We start from the raw sequence: 19502 nt of genomic DNA, 5'->3' as shown, positions 1-19502 counted from the left end.
ACTGACACCCAACTAATGTGATACGGAATATGTCTTTCGAAAGGACCAGATATCTAAGTGGCTTTTCTGTGCTGCATACAACAGAACCCTTGTTGGAACGCTCTTCCTGCAGGAGTCATGAATGCTGTGGCATTAAGGCCACATTTTCCTCTTGATTTCCTTCCAGCCATTTACATTGGGGTTCAGGCTCGGGGGTGAGGTGACAGAAAGGGACACCCAAAAATAAATGGCTGGGGTCTCAGTAGGTCAGGAGATGGAGCTGGGGGCCACGGGGGTTGGGGGCTGTAATGTGGTGTTCACTGAAGACCAAAATAGCTCCCCTGTGACATTCACTGTGGGCAGAGGGGGCTCCGCTGGGCGGGCAGGATGTTGTACACACTTTCCTGGAGGACTGGAAAAGAACAGAGCACAGCAGTTGGCCCAGTTGGCTGTTTTCTGATTGAAGGGACCAAATTAGATGCTTCAGCAAGATCTGAGAGAGCTGAGGTCAGGGGAGCAGGTTTCTGTTTTAGGTCTTTAAGCTACCCATTCTTGGTTGGCTTTTGTGGAAAGTGTAGAATTTTTGTTCCAATACCTTGTGGTTAAATATCTGTGCTGTATGTGCCCAATGAGATAAGATTAAAACCTGGCAGCCTTCTCAAGAAATTAAAGGATGGGCAAACTTTGTGATGAACCCCAGTTCCCACTGGCCCTCTTTGCTTGAGCTGTGGCCTCGTGTAGGCTGAGGAATGTGGTTCCTGCAGGGTTTGCTGTCCCCTGGGGAGATGTGTCAGTATCCCTCCACTTCCGTGTACAGCCCCTTCCTCAGGCCCACCGAAATCAGTTGCTGAAGTGATTGAATTAGCTGGAGAATTTGAAAAGCCTAAACCTATTTATATAGGCTGGTTAAGAAAGATTCACAGGGACTGTGACCTGTTGGTGCAGACTCATCTGAAGTAGAAGTGCCAAAGAATGAGAACAGTTTTACCTCCTATAGGCTTGAGAGAAAATGAGAAAAGAAAAATTGTTCTTGAGGGTGGAGATTTCTTTCAAGACAACATTTTGAGACGCAAAGATACAGCAGCAGGAAAATCTTTTGAAACACTGGTTTTAGGCATGATGTGGTGGCATGCGCCTTGTAATCCCAGCACTTTAGGAGGCCGAGGCGGGTGGCTCTCTTGAAGCCAGGAGTTCGAGACCAGCCTGGCCAACATGGTGAAACCCCGTCTCTGCTAAAAGTATAAAAATTAGCCAGGCATAGTGGTGCATGCCTGTAATCCCTGCTACTCAAGAGGCTGAGGCCTCTTTCGAAAGGACCAGATATCGGTTGAACCCTGGAGGTGAAGGTTGCAGTGAGCTGAGATCGTGCCACTGCACTCCAGCCTGGGCAACAGAGCAAGGCTCTGTCTCAAATAAATAATAAATCAATCAATCACTAGTTTTAGTTCTCCCTAAGATTTGGGATTCTTGGAGGTCAAATGATGATTACCTTCTACTTTAAACCAAAAAGAAAAAATGATAGTAAAGTCCCCATGACACACAGCTGTCCTGTGCAGCAAAAGATGGGATGGGGTTGGGCCGGTCTTTCTGGAGTCAGCAGTAGAAAGGAGTTCCACGGCACTCGAAACGAAAGCCCTCAATTAGCATTGTACATTTTCTGCTGACAAGTAAACATGAAAAAGAGGATGATATTATAAAAACTAAAGACTGGCCAGGCGCGGTGGCTCACGCCTGTAATCCCAGCACTTTGGGAGGCCAAGGCAGGCGGATCACAAGGTAAGGAGATTGAGACCATCCTGGCTAACACGGTGAAACCCCGTCTCTAACTAAAAATACAAAAAAATTAGCCGGGCGAGGTGGCAGGCACCTGTAGTCCCAGCAACTTGGGAGGCTGAGGCAGGAGAATGGCATGAACCTGGGAGGCAGAGTTTGCAGTGAGCCGAGATCACTCCACGGCACTCCAGCCTGGGCGATTGAGTGAGACTCCATCTCAAAAAAAACCGAAAAACAAAACAAAACAAAACTCTAAAGACTTAGTGTGAAAATTTTGCTGTTGTCTTGGTTTTTAATTCTTCATCTTCCCCTATTGCCCACACTGCAAAAAGCCCAATAGAACGGTTCCACCTACTGTCACCCTCTTCTGAAAGTACAGAAAGAGTAGCTGGGAATGTTGAACGGCTGCGCGGTGCCCGTTGCGCGTTCTTCGGTGGGTGTGCAGCCGCTCACCCAGCCCTGTCTCCTGCAGTGTGCCAGGTGATTGGGATGTACGACTACACTGCGCAGAACGACGACGAGCTGGCCTTCAACAAGGGCCAGATCATCAACGTCCTCAACAAGGAGGACCCCGACTGGTGGAAGGGGGAAGTCAATGGACAAGTGGGGCTCTTCCCATCCAATTATGTGAAGCTGACCACAGACATGGACCCAAGCCAGCAATGTAAGTGCCCTGGTGGCTCTGTCGCCTTGCCTCTCTGGTATCTTCCGGTAAAACATGCAGCATTGCTCTGATTCTGCTGAGCTTTGTTTGCAGAACTTAAAGCTAGACCATTGCTGCATTCGCAATCGTCTCTTTGAAGACCTTCTGTAATGCAAGAGTTTAACTCGTGGGGTTTTATTTTTCTTTAATTTTCATTCCTTCTGTAGCATGTCCCCTCCCTCCCCTCCCTCCTTTTTCCTTTTTTTTTTTTTTTTTTTTTTTTTCCAAATCATTTTGGCACCATGCTGTTTACATGCCTGACTCATTTTCCTAGCTTGAATTTTGCTCATTGTTTTGTTTTGCTTATGTGTTGTTTTCCTCCTTTTTCTAGGAATCATATGTTGTCCATCCCCCCCTCAGGCTTGAAAGTCCTCAAAGAGACCCACTATCCCATATCACTGCCCAGAGGGATGATGGGAGATGCAGCCTTGATCATGTGACTTCCAGCATGATCACCTACTGCCTTCTGAGTAGAAGAACTCACTGCAGAGCAGTTTACCTCATTTTACCTTAGTTGCATGTGATCGCAATGTTTGAGTTATTACTTGCAGAGATAGGAGCAAAAATTACAAAAACACACAGGGTAGTGGGTCCTTTTGTGGCTTTCCTAGTTACTCAAATTGACTTTCCCCCACCTTTGCACAGGTGCTTTCAATAGTTTTAAAATTATTTTTAAATATATATTTTAGCCTTTTAATAAACAAATAAATGACTTCTTTGCTATTTTGGTTTTGCAAAAAGACCCACTATCAAGGAATGCTGCATGTGCTATTAAAAATTGTTCCAAATGTCCATAAATCTGAGACTTGATGTATTTTTTCATTTTGTCCAGTGTTACCAACTAAATTGTGTAGTTTGGGGCTTTCCCCCCTTGCTATAGAAGTACAGAGGAGTTCAGTATCTCTGTTTTAAAGACGTGTAGAATGAGCCCAATTAAAGCGAAGGTGTTTGTGCTTGTTTGTGTGTATCAGCTGTACCTTGTTGAGCATGTAATACATCCTGTACATAAGAAATCAGTTCTTTCCATGGCAAAGCTATTACCTTGTACGATGCTCTAATCATACTGCATTTGATTTGATTTTGCACAGTGACCCTGTAGCCACATGAGAAAGCACTCTGTTTTTGTTTGGTCTCAGATTTATCTGGTTGAGTTGGTGTTTTGTTTGGGGTTTTTAATTTTGCGTGTTTGCATCGCATAAAATCAGTAGACAACACCGTTGAGGTCGTTAGGATCAACGATCTCCACAATCTCTTTTTAGTCTCTGTTACATGAAGTTTTATTCCAATTACTTTTCATGGAATGACCTATTTTGAACAAGTAATTTTCTTGACAAGAAAGAATGTATAGAAGTCTCCCTGCAATTAATTTCCAATGTTTACATTTTTTAACTAGACTGTGGAATTTCTACAGATTAATATGAAATGGAGCTCATGGTCCGTTTGTGTGTTAGATATGCTGTAGCCGAAGCCCTGTTTGTCTTTTAAACACTAGTTGGAAGCTCTCAATAAAAATGCCTGCTGCTCACGGCACAGAAAATGGGGCAGGGGGAGCCTCAAGCACAATCTAGCTGTCCTCCTAAAGACTCTGTAACGCGCGCTCCCCTCGCGTTCTCCCGGCGGTCGGGAGGCTGTGCTGGTGGTCGTGTAGAGGTCCTTCTCCTTTCACATGGTGCAGAGAGCGAGGACCTCTCCTCCTCGTTCAGTTGCGCTTCAGTATTTTCACGGATATGAATGTAAAATATATAAATATATAAACCTGCGGCTTTAACAACTGTAATACAACCTTTTGAATTAGTTACGTGTATAGATAATTAAATTCTTCATATAAAAGTTAGACGGAAATGTCTCTGTGTTCTTGATGTTGGAACCTGGCAGTGGTGGTGAGGAACCAAGCAGACTAGATGTCAGCGTGTGCTTGCTGCCCGCGTGTCAACCATGACCTGTGCTCTTTGAAATACAGACATAATCAGAGGCTCGCTGAGTCTTTGTTGAACAGCCCTCCCTGTCCCCTTACTCTCCACCCTCCCTGATCAATATGCAAACGATCATTCTTTATAATACCAGTTTCGAAGCATAGAACTCTACCACCCAGGTTAGCAGTTCACTGTCTCACCAGGCTTTTGATATAAGTTGTCGACACATTGAGGGTGTGTAATTGGGCTCAGGGTACAAACCATTTGTCCAAAAGATGTATCATAATAAGGTACTGGTGAACACCCCCAAAAATATGTGGGTAAAGACAGAAACTTGCACATGTCCCACGTTGTTGTCTGGGATCAGCTTCTGCCTGGCACACTTTGCAGAAATAAACCAACGTCCACATTGATGCCACTGTTTGCTGCGGTGACCACATGCTTGATTCCATCCTCATGAGCTTCACTTATTGGACCTCTCCTGCCATTCAGTGGAAAAGTGGTTTCCCTCATCAATTTAGCAGATACTTGGTGGGGGTGGGGATGTCTACCATGTGTTGGGTGCCCCATTGGCTTCTGGGAGGAGTGTGGTACTCCATGGAAACAGGGTCCCTGTCTTCATGGAGTTCATATTTTAATGGGAGGAACAAACAGAAAACCAAACTCCTGCAATCCATATAAATATACACAGTGTGTGTGTGACAAGGTGACAAGTTCTGCACTAGAAGTTTGGATGCGAGGCACCACTGAGCAGACTGGCAGGGCCAGGGGAGGGTGGCCGCAGGGAAAGGATCAGAGAACCTTCAAGGGGTGGGGCGGGAAAGCCATTTGAGCTGAGACCTGAAGAGTAAGGAGGAGCCAGATGGAGTGGGGGAAGAGGTGTGGCTATCGTAGATGGAGTTGTCAGGACATGCAAAGGCCCAGAGGTGGGTGGAGAGATCCTTCTCACTGTCCCCCAGGCCACCCCCTTGCGGAGCAATGGTTGAGTCTGCAAGTCCCGTCTCTTCCCCAGGACCCCTTCAGCTGTGTAAGCCAGTGTTGCTTCTCCAGTCTTGAGTTTGGCTGGAAGGGATGCAGTTGTCAAGGTGGGTACTACTCCATAACACTCTACCTCACTCACTCCAGAGGCCCTGCGCCCTCACCATAGGCCATTCCCCCAGGCTTGCCTCCAGCTTTGTGAAGCTGACACGGGTTGTTCTCCCAGGAAGCTGTGCTTTCCCCCTACAAATCATTGAGTTTGCATTTGGTTGTATCCATTGGACCCCGTGATTCTCAGCCAGTGGAAGTGCTGCTGGGATCTCATGGGTAGAGTCAGGGATGCTGCTCATCATCCTGCAGTGCACAGGACAGTCCCCGCAACAAAGAATGATCTGGCCCCAGATGTCACCAGAGCTGAGGTTGAGAAGCTCAAGTCTCACCCCACTGGCCACTGTGGTTAATGTTCACCTGGTTATTCGCCACCAGAAAGGCTGCCCCAGTAACTCCTGTTGAATAAATTTAATCACTTAAGCTCATGTCATGTATCTGCAGCATCAAAAGTATCTCAGACCCTTTCTTTTAAATTTCAGAATCTTATTCTTGTTTATTATCTCCCATACTCTGCACTTTCGTACTGTATTAAACTACTTGAATCATATTCACAGAGAATCTGGTTAACAGAAAATTGAGTACAAGGGAAAGAAAACATCTTCTAATAAATTAGTGAAGGGATACTAGGTATCTCCTATGGTCTCAGAGTTTAAAGGTGTCAGGTTTTGGTTTGTTCTTTAGCTTTTTTTTTTTTTTTTTTTTTTTTTTTTGAGACAGTCTCACTCTGTCACCCAGGCTGGAGTGCAGTGACACGATCTCGGCTCACTGCAACCTTCGCCTCCTAGGTTCGCCTGCCTCAGCCTCCTGAGTAGCTGGGATTATGAGCATGCATTACCACGTCCAGCTGCATTTTGTATTTTTGGTAGAGACAGGGTTTCACCATGTTGGCCAGGCTGTTCTCCAACTCCTGACCTCAAGTGATCCACCCACCTCAGCCTCCCAAAGCACTGGGATTACATGCGTGAGCCACCGTGCCTGGTCTAATTTTTTTTTTTTTTTTTTTTTTTTTTTTTTGAGACAGAGTCTCGCTTAGTCGCCCAGGCTGGAGTGCAATGGCGCGATCTCGGCTCACTGCAAGCTCCGCCTCCCGGGTTCACGCCATTCTCCTGCCTCAGCCTCCTGAGTAGCTGGGACTACAGGCGCCGCCGCCTCGCCCGGCTAATTTTTTGCATTTTTAGTAGGGACGGGGTTTCACCGTGTTAGCCAGGATGGTCTCGATCTCCTGACCTCGTGATCCGCCCGCCTCGGCCTCCCAAAGTGCTGGGATTACAGGCGTGAGCCACCGCGCCCGGCTGCCTGGTCTAATTTTTGTATTTTTAGTAGAGATGGGGTTTCACCATGTTGGCCAGGCTGGTCTTGAACTCCTAACTTCAGGTGATCCACCCACCTCAGCCTCCCAAAGTGCTGGGATTACAGGCGTGAGCCACCACGCCCGGCCTGTTTTCGTTTTTTGTTTTTTGTTTTTTAACTGATTATTAAATCATTTAATTTCATACTGGTCTGTGTAAATATATTTGCAAGTGAACTTTGGGTACAGTTTTGCTCCAGTAGCATTAGACAAGATGAGTCCAAGAGAGATTGTCTTCATTGCGCACTTACGAATCACTCTCCTCCAGCCGGCTGCCTCTCCGCACTGCAGAGCAGGGCCTGCAGAGTTGGGGAGCCATGGGGGTTGAGCTCCCCAAGTGGCCCAGGCCTCAAACTGCCTCTGCATAAAAGGGTGTCTGGGAGAAGCCAATTTAAAGCAGTAACTCGGCCCTATATTAAGTCACAAAATATCTCACCATTACATGCATGGTAGAAACTGGTGTCTGCCCTGTTTCTGGAAAGGAACCTGGGCAGACCCAGGCCGCCATAGCAGATAGTAATGATTGGGTTATCTCTGCCTTCGTTGATGCCATCAGAAGAAAAAAAGTAACACTAACTTAGGAAAACACTCTAAATATTAGGTTTAACCATATGAAATTGTCAATTCTTACCTGTAAAAACAGCAATCTATAATTCATCCTAGTACAATATATCATCACGTGGCACATGGTAGGTTAGGTTAAAAAAAAAATGCCTATTGAATGAGTGAATGAAATCAACCAGTGACTACAGAAAACACCAGTCTCAGCTTTTGACACAGACCACGTCACCTCAGAGAGGAGACCATGTTGTCTCCAGTTTCCTTTTCCTTTAGATGTGAGCTTCCCAAAAGCAACAGTGGTCTTGGAAGGGGCTGCTCCTGGAGTCTTTTGCTCATTTGGTCTGAGAAGGAGGCTGAGGACCAGGGACGGTTGTCTGGGCCAAATCTCCACGCCAGCACAGGGCAGGGGCAGCACCCCACCCAGGTAACAGTTGGGGAATGGGCACAGCAAGTCACAGTCCTGCTTCATTAATCCTATTCATTCTCTGTTCCAAAAATACCCAAGAGAATTTTTATGGAAACAACATTGGATGCCAGTGGTTCCAAAAATGCAAGGAAAAATAGCTCCTTCTTTGAAATGTCTGGTATTTTGGGTCTGGTAGGATAGGGAGATGTAATGAAGTCCAAGATCACAGTAGCCTTATGTGAATGTTTCGCTTCAGCCAGAGTTCCCTTGGGCACTTTTTTTTTTTTTTTTTTTTTTGAGACGGAGTCTCGCTGTCGCCCAGGCTGGAGTGCAGTGGTGTGATCTCGGCTCACTGCAAGCTCCGCCTCCTGGGTTCACGCCATTCTCCTGCCTCAGCCTCCCGAGTAGCTGGGACTACAGGCACCCGCCACCGCGCCCAGCTAATTTCTTTGAATTATTAGTAGAGACGGGGTTTCACCGTGTTAGCCAGGTGGTCTCCATCTCCTGACCTCGTGATCCGCCTGCCTCGGCCTCCTAAAGTGCTGGGATTACAGGTGTGAGCCACTGCACCCGGCCGCTCTTGGGCACTTCTTCAAGAAAACCCCACATAGGAAAAACCAGACTTCCAGAGTGTCTCCTGATGTCTAGTGAGCTATTCCATTTCAGAGGGCTCCATAGACTTTCAGGAAGAGTCTATTCTTTAAATTGAAAGCTCCCCAGGCATTTTTGAGGTGTATGACCTGATTCACAAAAATGTTTTGTTTATTAAAAAATGAGCATCAGCTATAAGCTATATATATAGTGTCCGTGCAACTCAATATTGGGCATACTACCTCTTAGAAGCTACCAGCTACCATGCTGTTTTATGATGTCAACTGTGTGTGTGTGTGTGTGTGTGAGTGTGACAGGCAGCAGCAACTTTCAGGGGACTTAAATGCCTACATCTGTAGCTTGGTAACAGTAGGTCAAACGGTGAGTTCAGGGTACAGCCAGAAGGCAGATAAATACCGCTGTATAGAAGATTCTGACAAAGGCTGACAGCTGCTATTTCCACATCTGCTTGGCACATCACTTCTGAGTGATGTTGCAAGCCTCAAAAGAGATGTTCCTTATTTTGACTCAGCCTATCATGTCTTTAAAAGCTGAACAGTTCCTTCTCTTGGTTCGGTTTCTCTGAACTCTGACCTAGGAGAGGGGAGGACACCTGGTCTGCCAGTTTTCATCAAGGACGCTGTTTCCCTCAGGGAGAGACACCCCTGCTTTCCCTCCCATTTCCCATGCTGTCCTGTCCCCTTCTGATACCTGTCCCCACACACTCATGCACGCTGGTCCACTGCGCTGCTTCCCAGGCCCCACCCAGAAAGTGGGGAAAGGTCTGGGCTGGGGTGGAGTGCAGGATGTTCTCTGCGGATTATTCAGTGAAGTCAAGATCTTAGAGAACACTGACCACAAAGCCTGCGCCTACAACTGAGGGCACTGAGGGTCTCGGGAAACATAGCGATGTTCTCAAGTCAGCTTTTCAAACTCTCTGGCGAGTCCTTGTTCTAGGTATACCATTTGATGCATACATACATGGACAGGTGTGTCCATAGTCCCAGAGCTCCTGCCTCCACAGAACTGGTGGCTGCATCTTTGGAAAGATCAGGAAGGGGCCCCTCTTCCCTCATGTGATTCCCTCGATGCTGGGGTTGCCATGGGAGTTTGGAGCCATTGGTAAGGATTCCAACACATTTTCAATGCACAAGCTCCATGCTGACCCGCCTCAGCCCTTCATCCTTCTCGCCTCCACTGGGCGAGTTTGCCAAAGGCTCAGGCTTGCTTAAGACGCCCGCAGTCTGAGCCAAACATAAGAACATGTGCTGCTGTAGCTTCTCAATTTTCATTCCTGGCCTCCAGAAAAACATGGTGCTGTATATAACAACACGGCTTCTCTACAAGCTCAGCCTAATATTTTACTCCATTTCTCTTATAATTTTGGAACATTCTACTTTCCTGTAGGCCACCTGCCTATAAGAAGATAGTGATTCAGAGGGGGGATCCACATAACTGCATCTGGGGACCTTATAGAGGCTTAAGAAGCAATCCAGGATGGTGACTCAGAGCACGGGTTCAAATGCCGGCTCTGTTACTTACTAGTGGCGTGATTTTGGGCAAGTTATGTAACCTCTTTTACATATGGAGAGATAATGATGACATCTAGCAGAAAATAAGCAGAGAATAGTAGCTTTGTTGCTGTTTTTTTATTGGAGAGAAAAGGCATTTGTGCCTGGTCAGTGAGCATCATGGAATCCAATCAAGTGGCTTCTTTCATTAAACCAAAACAGCAGGTAGGTTGTGTGCATTTTTAAGACTTTTTAGAAAACATGCTCTTATAGATTAGGAATTTCAGAGAGAAAAGATTGGACAGCTTCCCTGAAAACTTTGAGCTATCTCATTGCAAGATTTGCCGCACCAATCTGTGCACGAACCCTGGCCCCCTTTCCTGATAGCAGGAGGCCCACCGGTGGAAGCAAGCAGCTTTTTAAACACCTTCGCTGCACTCCTGCAATGTGCAGAGACCTCTGGACCAAAGAACAGAGCCTACTCAGCAGACTCTTGGTTGATGTGGACAAGCTGCCTGTGTTTCACACGGTCGACGGTGGGGAGGCCACCAGGGAAAATGGAATGTGCAGGGCTTTTAAATGTCACGTCTGGACTGTGTTGGCAGGCCCATGCAGCGCTCCACAATAAACCTGTCACAAATGCGTTGAGTCACTGGGTCCTTTATTTCTCATCACGGCATTCTGTGGCCTTGTGTTCTCTTGCCAGCAAAGAATGGAACGTTCAGCCCCCTAGAGATGCCGGCTGCTGGATTTTTTAAGCAATCATCCAGCTTAGATAAAGGGCGTGGGCTGCTGGGGGATGCTGCCCCAAAGCTCCGTCTCCAGAGCAGCTGCCCCAGGCACGCTTAATTCCCTCCCTGCCCACTGCGTGCACCCCCAGGATGCCTCTCAAGATCCAGACCTGCGGTTCCGCTCTGTTTGTTAGGCCCCCAGCAGAGCGAGCCTGGAGTCTGCCCCAGCAGAGGGGACCAGGCCAGGGGTGCCTCTTTCCTCTCTGGAGCGTTACCTTGGAGTCCTGAGGCCCCGTGGCAAGGCCCCACACAACTGAATCCTCAGTAACAGCCCTCCACTGACTTGATATCCAGTGGGATGCCTCACTCCATCCCATCCTCTAGGGACAGAAGCACATCTGCCAGTCCTGTCCGCCTCCCCTTCCATTCTGCATCCTGTCTTCTCCTCTCCCTGCCTCCTGCTGTGTGGGCCGTGAGCCCAGGAGGGGCCCGGTCTACCCTGTTTACCTCTCCCGCCGCCCATTGAGAGTTGTGGCCGAGGTATATGGAACCTTCCTGGTCATAGGGCTGTGCTCCGTGGAACACAAGCAGAGGAGATGCCTAGAACTTTCACGAGCAGGTGACAAGCAGCAGAGAAATGAGTGGTGTTTCCAGCTAGTGAAGGATGAGGTGGCATAGAGCGTGACGGGGGGCCAGGGATCCAGCCAAGAGGATGGCCTGGGAAGGCCCTCTGAAGAGGGGATGGAGACCTGGCTGCAAAGGAGGCATGTCCAAAGATCAAGGGGGAGGAGCTTTCTCGGCCCAAGGGACAGCAAGTGCAAAGGCCAGGGCTGAAGGACCTGCTCCTGCTCCTCGCAGAAGGATGGCTGAGTCTTTGACCTGGTGTCTCAGCACCCACTCTCTCCTTCTGGCTTCCCCCAGGCTGCAGGCAGAGAGCTATTCTAAAAACGTCGCTTCTTATGCTTAAAATCATCCAGGGGATTCCCGGTCCTCCGAGATAAAAGACCCGAATCTACTTGGTCTGCAAGCCCTGCCTGATCTGCCCCCTTCTCCAGCCCTCTGGCCTTCCCTCTCACTGATTCCTATTTGTGCTGAATTTTAGCACGGCTCAGTTGTCACCTCCTGGAGGAAGCCTTCCCTCACCCCTGCATTCTTCTGTGCTTGCAGAGGGGAAACTGGGCTGGCTGGTTATGGAGCTGCTCTACAGGAGCCCGCTCAGTGTTCTTTTTTCTGCCACCTTTGAGTCACCGTCATGACCCGTCACGAAAGTCCAGGCTTTTGTTGCCCCCATGGATTTCCAAATGGCCCTGTTGAAAAAATCCCCAAACCACTTTATGGAAAGATCCACTTTCATCATGGGAGTCCCTCCTCAGAGAGAGTCGGAACCCACATCTGGTGCCCACTGTGGCATCCTGGGCCCATGTCAGCAGGAAGTGATGGGGGTGCAGGCAGGCAATGTGGGCAAGGAGCCTCCCCCAGCTTTAGAGACTGCATGACTCAACCCCCCTTGCCTACCTCCCAGGGATCTTGGGTTCCCACCTGTCCAATAGGGAGGTGGTGCTTGGGTCCAGGGACTTCCTTCATCATCTAGCCTCACTCTTCTGTGCAGTCTCACCCAACCCAGAACCTTCCCTCCATCACGTCAGCCTCCACCACCACCGCAGGATTCTTGAGTCTCATTTAAGCCACTGGTACGCCCCAGCTGCAAATGCCTTTGCCCCACCTACCCTGCCTTTCCTGCCCACCTGCCTTCACCCCTCCTAATTTTGCGGCCACCTCTCCTCCTCCATTAACTTGTAACAACTCAGCTCTTTCCTGAATTCCTTATCACACAGAAAGATGACTAGATAGAAAGGCCGATACAGAAATACATAGACACTTTCACCTCCCGTTAGACTGTGAGCTTCATGGAGGCAGGGCCCAAATCTTGTGGATTGTTACATCCCATTAAAACCTCCATGGTAACAACACTTATGAACAGCGATGGTACCTTGCCTTGTATAGTTGTCTTATTGCAGGGCACCCTGCCTCCCCACTGATTATAAACCAGAGGGTAGGGCCTACCTCCCACACGTGCATATCCCCCTGGCACCTCACTCTTGCCAGTTGCTCAGGAAGTGCTGTGGCAGACAGTCCTGGGTTGCCCTTCTACCTGCCTGTTGTTCCACAGGCTTGGTCCTTCGTCCCCAGCTAGGCTGTGAGGGGCAGAACACATCACAGTGTTGATTCTCCCCGCTGCGTGTAGCCTGGAACCCAACACAAAACCTGTGCTTGAGTTTCCCACCCCAGGGGGAAAGGGAATGGTAAACGAGGCACCATCATTTAAAGAATAAATTCTCATGAAAAGACCTCAAAACAGGAAGTGAGCTTATGAAGCATAGGGATTGTTCTTCATCGTTCTTATAACCACCTTCAGTACTGTCTATTTATGTATGTATTTGGTTTTCTGTCTCCCCCACCAAAATGGAAGCCCCACAAAAGCAGGGGTCCCTGCGGATCTATGCAGCCGCCGTGAATGAGCAGGAAATGTCACGGCTCAGGTTGCCTCTTGAGTTCCTAGGGGATCAGTTTGCTAAGTTAGGAGAGACCGACCCCAGGGAGCAGGCCATGTGTGCTTAGACCCTTCTGAAGAAAGTTCCATTGAGATGAGAAGTCCATCTGCCCCTCTGGACAGCTCAGAGCTGGTCTGGCCTCTAGAACTTCCTGTGGGCTGGGGCTGTCCAGGGACCGGTCAGCCAATGGTCATTTTCAGAGAAGGCCTGACTGCCTTGGCCTAGACTGTTCACTGCCATCTCCCACCAGTCCCCACCAGCCCTGGGCTCCAAGGACAAGCACATCCTCTTAGCCTGACCTTACAGGAATCTACTGAGAGAGAAAAGCGTAAGGACCACCCTCAGGCCTGCCCTTTGAAAAGCTGGTGGTTTCCTCATGATTCCATTTCCTGACGTATCACCAGCATAGATTTTATTCCTGATAGGGAAGGTCACCGTACATCGCTGGGATCTGCTGTTCCATTCATAAAATGAGGGCATTGAGCAGAGAGAGTAGGCTTTGAAGCCATAGCCCCAGGCCTGGGGGTCAGTGGTGGCAGCGTGGCCTGAGGTGCAGCTTCAGAAGGCCCCAGGAGCAGAGTGTCGCATGGTCTCTGGGCTCAGAGAGATGGTGTTCTGTGATTACAGCCATTGAGCCTCTTGGACAATGGCTTGAGTGGCCTGCCATGGGCCGGATTCAGCTCAGCAGTTGTGGCAGCTCTCATGCTCCCTGAGCCTGGACAGATCGGGTTCCAAATCCCACTCCCTTTCCGCACCAGGTGTCTTGGTTTCCAGGCCATCTTTCCTCTGATCTCTCGGCTGCACAATGGGAACTTCACAGATAGCAGACGCCTGGGCCGCACTCCAGCCAGTCCGGTTTACTTGGTCTGGGGTACAGCAGGGGCACTGGGATTTTTAAAAACTCCTTGGGTGACCCCAGTATGCGGCCAAACTCCAGGGCCACAACCCCATCCATGCCACCCACACACAGCTGCCACACTGATGCCCTGCAACCCAGCCAAGGCCTTCCCAGCTCTGCTGCCAGAGCATTCTCGACTGGACTTCCCCACCTGTTAGGGCTGAACTGTGTCCCTCCGATTCACACGTTGAAGCCCTAACTCCCAGGACATCAGAATATGACTTCATTTGGAGATAAATTGTTTGAAGAGGTGATGAAGTGAACACGAGGCTGTTAGGGTCCGATGGGTGCTCTTAATAACGGGGAAATGTGGACACACAGACGCTGGAGATTTGCATGCACAGAGGAAAGACCCTGCCAAAGAGAGGCCTCAGGAGGAACCAGCCCTGTTGTCACCTTGATCTTGGACTTTGTATCTTTAGAACCATGAGAAAAATACGTGTTGTTTAAGCTGCTGGGTCTGTGGTTCTTTGTTAACGGCCGCCTGAGCAAACTAACGCACCAGCGCACCAGCGAGGAGGACGAGGTCTCCAGGGAAGAGCCTGAGCTCTAGGGTCAGACTCCCTCTGCCATTTATCAACTGACTTACCCTCCCTGTGCCTCAGTTGCCTTGTCTGTTCAGTGGGGAATAACAACAGTATAGCTACCGCATAGGATTCCTGGTGAGGATTCCATGAGTTCGCACATGTGCAGCACCCGGCATTGTGAGCTCCGAGTGGCATTCCACGTTAACGCCCAGGACTTGCCGTCTCGCAGAGCCTGCTTCCCTGCCCGCCAGGGCTGCACGCCCCCGACTCCGACTTCTGTTTACTCCCATTCTTCCTCCATTTGAATCCCTAACCAGCACCCCCAACAGCGATACTAGCCTGCTGAAGTCCAACTCAAATTCCTTCTCCCCTGCTAAGTATTTTCAAATCCTGCTCATCAAAACAACAGGCCCCCTTGAATAAGACGTAGTATTTGGCCGGGCGCGTTGGCTCATACCTGTAATCCCAGCACTTTGGGAGGCCAAGGCAGGCGGATCACCTGAGGTCAGGAGTTTGAGACCAGCCCGGCCAACATGGTGAAACCCCGTCTCTACTAAAAATACAAAAATTAGCCAGGCGTGGTGGCATGTGCTTGTAGTCCCAGCTACTCGGGAGGCTGAGGCAGGAGAATCACTTGAACTCAGGAGGCGGAGGTTGCAGTGAGCCGAGATTGCACCACTGCACTCCAGCCTGGGCAACAGAGCAAAACTTGTCTAAAAGACAAAAACAAAAAAATCCTAGTATTTGGCCGGGCCCGGTGGCTCATGCCTGTAATCCCAACACTTTGGGAGGCCAAGGCAGATGGATCACTTGAGGCCAGGAGTTCGAGACCAGCCTGGCCAATATGGTGAAACCCCATCTCTACTACAAATACAAGTATTAGCTGGGCATGGTGGCACATGCCTGTAATCCCAGCTACTCGGGTGGCTGAGACATGAGAATTGCTTGATCCTGGGAGGTGGAGGCTGCAGTGAGCCAAGATTGCACCACTGCACTCTAGCCTGGGCAACAGAGCAAGACTCTGTCTCAAAAAAAAAAAGAAAAAAAAAAGACCTAGTATTTGATAGCACAACAGAGGAACTACAATAGTAACTTAATTGTACATTTACAAATAACTAAAACAGTGTAATTGGATTGTTTGTAACACAGAGGATAAATGCTTGAGGGGATGGATGCCCCATTCTTACGATGTGATTATTACACATTGCATTCCTGAACCAAAATAGCTCATGTGCCCCATAGATATATATACCTACAATGTACCCACGAAAGTTAAAAATACAAATAAAACAAAAGCCAACAGCCTCCTCCTTCGTATTCCAATCAAAATGCATTTGTACTTTCATTATAACACTCCAGTCTGCCTTTGTACCAAAGAAACTTATTAACAGGAGCTACTCATACTACAGGAGAGGACACAATGAGAGCAGGAAGTCAGGAAGAAAACCCGGGGTGGGACATGAAAGGGGCCTGGAATGAGCTGAAGCATGCCTACCATGGAGGATGGAGAGCCGTGCCAGGAATTCCAGCACCCATTATAAAGCTATGAATGATACGCCCTTTCACTCTCTGAAATGTTCATATTTATGGAAAATTAAGAGATGATTTATCCCTAAGAAGAATTTGATCTTCACCACTTCTCAGCAGTCATTAAACTGCCTGGCAACCCCTGTGGACTGGATTCCCCTCCTCTGGAGAAAACAAAGCTTATTTGGAGTTACGTTGGCACTTGAAGCATCTGGGCTACATCTGAGTGGAAGCCTCCCGAGGACCCAGCTACATGGGGCAAGGGGGGTCCCCAGGACAGGCTGGGGTGGATGCTTGAGCTCTGCTGGACCCACGAGGGTCTCTGGTGCCATCGGCGGCCTTCCTTCCCCCTCACCTCTGTGCCCATCGGCTTCTCCAGACCCCCATAAAAATCACATCTTGAGGATTTGCAACTCCGAGGTCTCAAGGACTGAGAACCGCTTGGCGTGATACCCTGTGCGAAGTGCCTGCAACTCAGCAAGGATCCGAGTTGGCCCGGGACGCCCAGGTCTAGCAACCAGCAGGCTCCCAGAGGACAAGGACCCGGCCTGCCTCCTTCTCACCGAACCCCAGGGCCCAGCGCGGATGCTGCTGCCCAGCAGGACACGACTTCACGGCTTGGAGAACACTGGGATTTCAGACATCAGCTGCAGGGTAAATGGACAGTGTTTGGCCAGAGAACTTTCTTCACGTCACATCCACGTGGTTTCATCTGCTTTTCCTACACGACAGGCCACCCCACACCTGCCAGGAGAGGCCCAGGGTGTTGAAGGGAGTGCAGTTAGATTAATTTGCCTGGGAGAAGCCAGTGCAGCCCTGGGGTGCATGGGCTCACCTGGCAGGAGAGACTCGTGCCATGGGGAGAAGCCTGCAGTATAGACAGGACCTCCAGGAGCCCAAGTAGCATAGATCCTGCTGATCCAGGGCCATTTAGCTGGAGGATTTGGGCTGAACGTCCCCAGAGACGTTGGTGGATCCTTTCCCTTAAAGATGAAAGCCATCACCCGGGCTTGCTTATTGCTCTCTCTCCAGATCCTTCCACATGTTGTTTCTGAACTCTTGTTCTGGCATCACAATCCCCATCACCCTGTCATCTGGCCCTTCCCCCCTTTCCACCTTACCTCTTGCAGTGTCTCCGTGTTGACCTGGGTGAAGGCTTGCTCCTGCTGGTGCCATACCCCCCAGTACATGGTCTTGACCTCCCCAGCCATATGGAGACCCAGCCTCAGGAGGGCCCTTGAGGAAGCCTCCCCTCAGCACGAGGAGTTGCTCCTTTCTGAGGTCCTGCTGTCTCCACCATCAGCACAGCACACGGGCTTTTTTTTTTTTTTTTTTTGAGATGGAATCTTGCTCTGTCACCCAGGCTGGAGTGCAGTGGTGCAATCTCAGCTCACTGCAACCTCTGCCTCCTGGATTCAAGCGATTCTCCTGCCTCAGCCTCCCAAGTAGCTGGGATTACAGGTGCCTGCCACTATGCCCAGCTACTTTTTGTATTTTTAGTAGAGACGAAGTCTCACCATGTTGGCCAGGCTGGTCTTGAACTCCTGAACTCATGTGATCCACCTGCCTCGGCCTCCCATACTGCTGGGATTACAGGCATGAGCCACAGCACCCAGCCTGGGCTCTTCTTTTAATGCTTGCTATTTTAATTTATTTTTTTTTTCTTGTTTCTTTTCTTTTTTCTTTTTTCTTTTTTTCTTTTTCTTTTGAGACAGGTGCTTGCTCTGTTGCCCAGGCTGGCGTGCAGTGGCGTGATCATATCTCACTGCAGTCTCCATCTCCTGGGCTCAGGTAATCCTCCTGCCTCAGCCTCCCATGTATCTGGGACTACAGGCATGTATCACCATGCATGGCTAATTTTTTTTTAAATTATTATTATACTTTAAGTTCTAGGGTACATGTGTGCAACGTGCAGGTTTTTTACATATGTATACATGTGCCATGTTGGTTTGCTGCACGCATTAACTCGTCATTTACATTAGGTATATCTCCTAATGCTATCCCTCCAGACACCCCCCACCCCACAACAGGCCCCGGTGTGTGATATTCCCCACCCTGTGTCCAAGTGATCTCATTGTTCAAATCCCACCTATGAGTGAGAACATGCGGTGTTTGGTTTTCTGTCCTTGTGATAGTTTGCTCAGAATGATGGTTTCCAGCTTCATCCATGTCCCTACAGAGGACATGAACTCATCCTTTTTTATGGCTGCATAGTATTCCATGGTGTATATGTGCCACATGTTTATTGCAGCACTATTCACAATAGCAAAGACTTGGAACCAACCCAAATGTCCATCAATAATAGACTGGATTAAGAACATGCATGGCTAATTTTTAAATTTTTTGTAGATATGAGGGTCTCACTATGTTGCCCAGGCTGGTCATGAACTCCTGGGCTCAAGCAATCCACCCGCTTCTGCCTTCCAAAGTACTGGGATTACAGGCATAAGCCACCAAGCCCAGCTGCTTGCTATTAATATTTTAAATTTAATGTTCTTGTTGTGTCTCTCCCAAGATCGTGAGTTTGCCTGAGGACAAGGACAGTATCTTGCTTATTTCTGCATCTCTTGGACTTCAGAGGAACTTAATAAATATTTATGGACCAGCTTATTGTATATTTTGGCCCCTTTCATACAGGAACAAGGTCTGTTTATTTGCTTTGCTCAATGGGCAACTGGCTGCGGGGGCTGGCTTCGTTTTCAAAATTCTGCTTCTCGTTGGGAAAGGTAGAATAATTGGAGGTGTGGAGATGGGTGAGGTGCACTTTTTACCCTGAATGCTCTGTAGCCCTTGAAATTTTAATAATCAACGTGTGTTTGTGTATTACTTTTATAATAAAACAAGTTCTTGAAATGATGCTGTTCATACGAATATCAGTTGAGGGAAGCAAGATGACCTTTTATTGGTAAGGTTTTTTTCCATGATTTCCTCCAGGGCCTAGACTCAAAAAATCCTTCCAGAAGGCCATCACATCTCTCTCCATTTCGTAAATGTGTCTAACTAGACAACATTCTAAGGGACGGCACATAGATTAGGAATTTTATGTGGGCTGTAATGGGGGATCATTTGTAACCGCCTGGAGTCATTTGCAATATTATTTCAGCTGCGTGTGGATTTCAGTTAGTTTTGAGAATCCCTCCGTCACACCAAGATGTTCATGGAAAACCATTTGATGTATTTTCTCCTCTCATTTTTCCCTGGGAAAGGGGGCGAGAAACCATGTTTATCCTAGGACCCAAAGGAGGGAAGGGCCACATCCCTCCACCCCTAAAGAAAACGCTTTTATTTGAAATGTCTTTTCCATTTACCCTACTTTGAATAATGGAGTTTTTAAACTCGCTTGTTTTTCTAAATATGAAATTTTCAAAGGAAGGATATTTTTGAGTTCAAAGT

General features: G+C 48.5%; 2 protein-coding genes across 10 annotated transcripts in view; both read left to right on the top strand.

Annotated features, from left to right (window-relative positions):
- Positions 1-19502, top strand: part of ITSN1 (intersectin 1) — a 254134-nt gene that overhangs the window by 187307 nt on the left and 47325 nt on the right. For 5 of the 9 annotated variants that reach the window (XM_050784632.1, XM_050784630.1, XM_050784631.1 and 2 more), the window contains one exon: positions 2225-2416. In XM_050784632.1, coding sequence (XP_050640589.1) covers positions 2225-2416 — 192 coding nt within the window. Of the gene's footprint in view, positions 1-2224; positions 2417-2786; positions 4290-19502 lie in introns of those variants that run through there. The other 4 variants (XM_050784638.1, XM_050784636.1, XM_050784634.1 and 1 more) reach the window with 1 other exon arrangement.
- Positions 9451-19502, top strand: part of MRPS6 (mitochondrial ribosomal protein S6) — a 519933-nt gene continuing 509881 nt past the window's right edge. Inside the window, exon 1 of the mRNA XM_050784651.1 lies at positions 9451-9460. The gene's annotated coding sequence lies outside the window, so the exon portion shown is untranslated. The remainder of the gene's footprint in view (positions 9461-19502) is intronic.

This window comes from Macaca thibetana, chromosome 3, assembly GCF_024542745.1.
Source record: "Macaca thibetana thibetana isolate TM-01 chromosome 3, ASM2454274v1, whole genome shotgun sequence".
Lineage (NCBI taxonomy): Eukaryota > Metazoa > Chordata > Mammalia > Primates > Cercopithecidae > Macaca > Macaca thibetana.
This window is presented reverse-complemented; position numbering and strand designations above follow the sequence as displayed.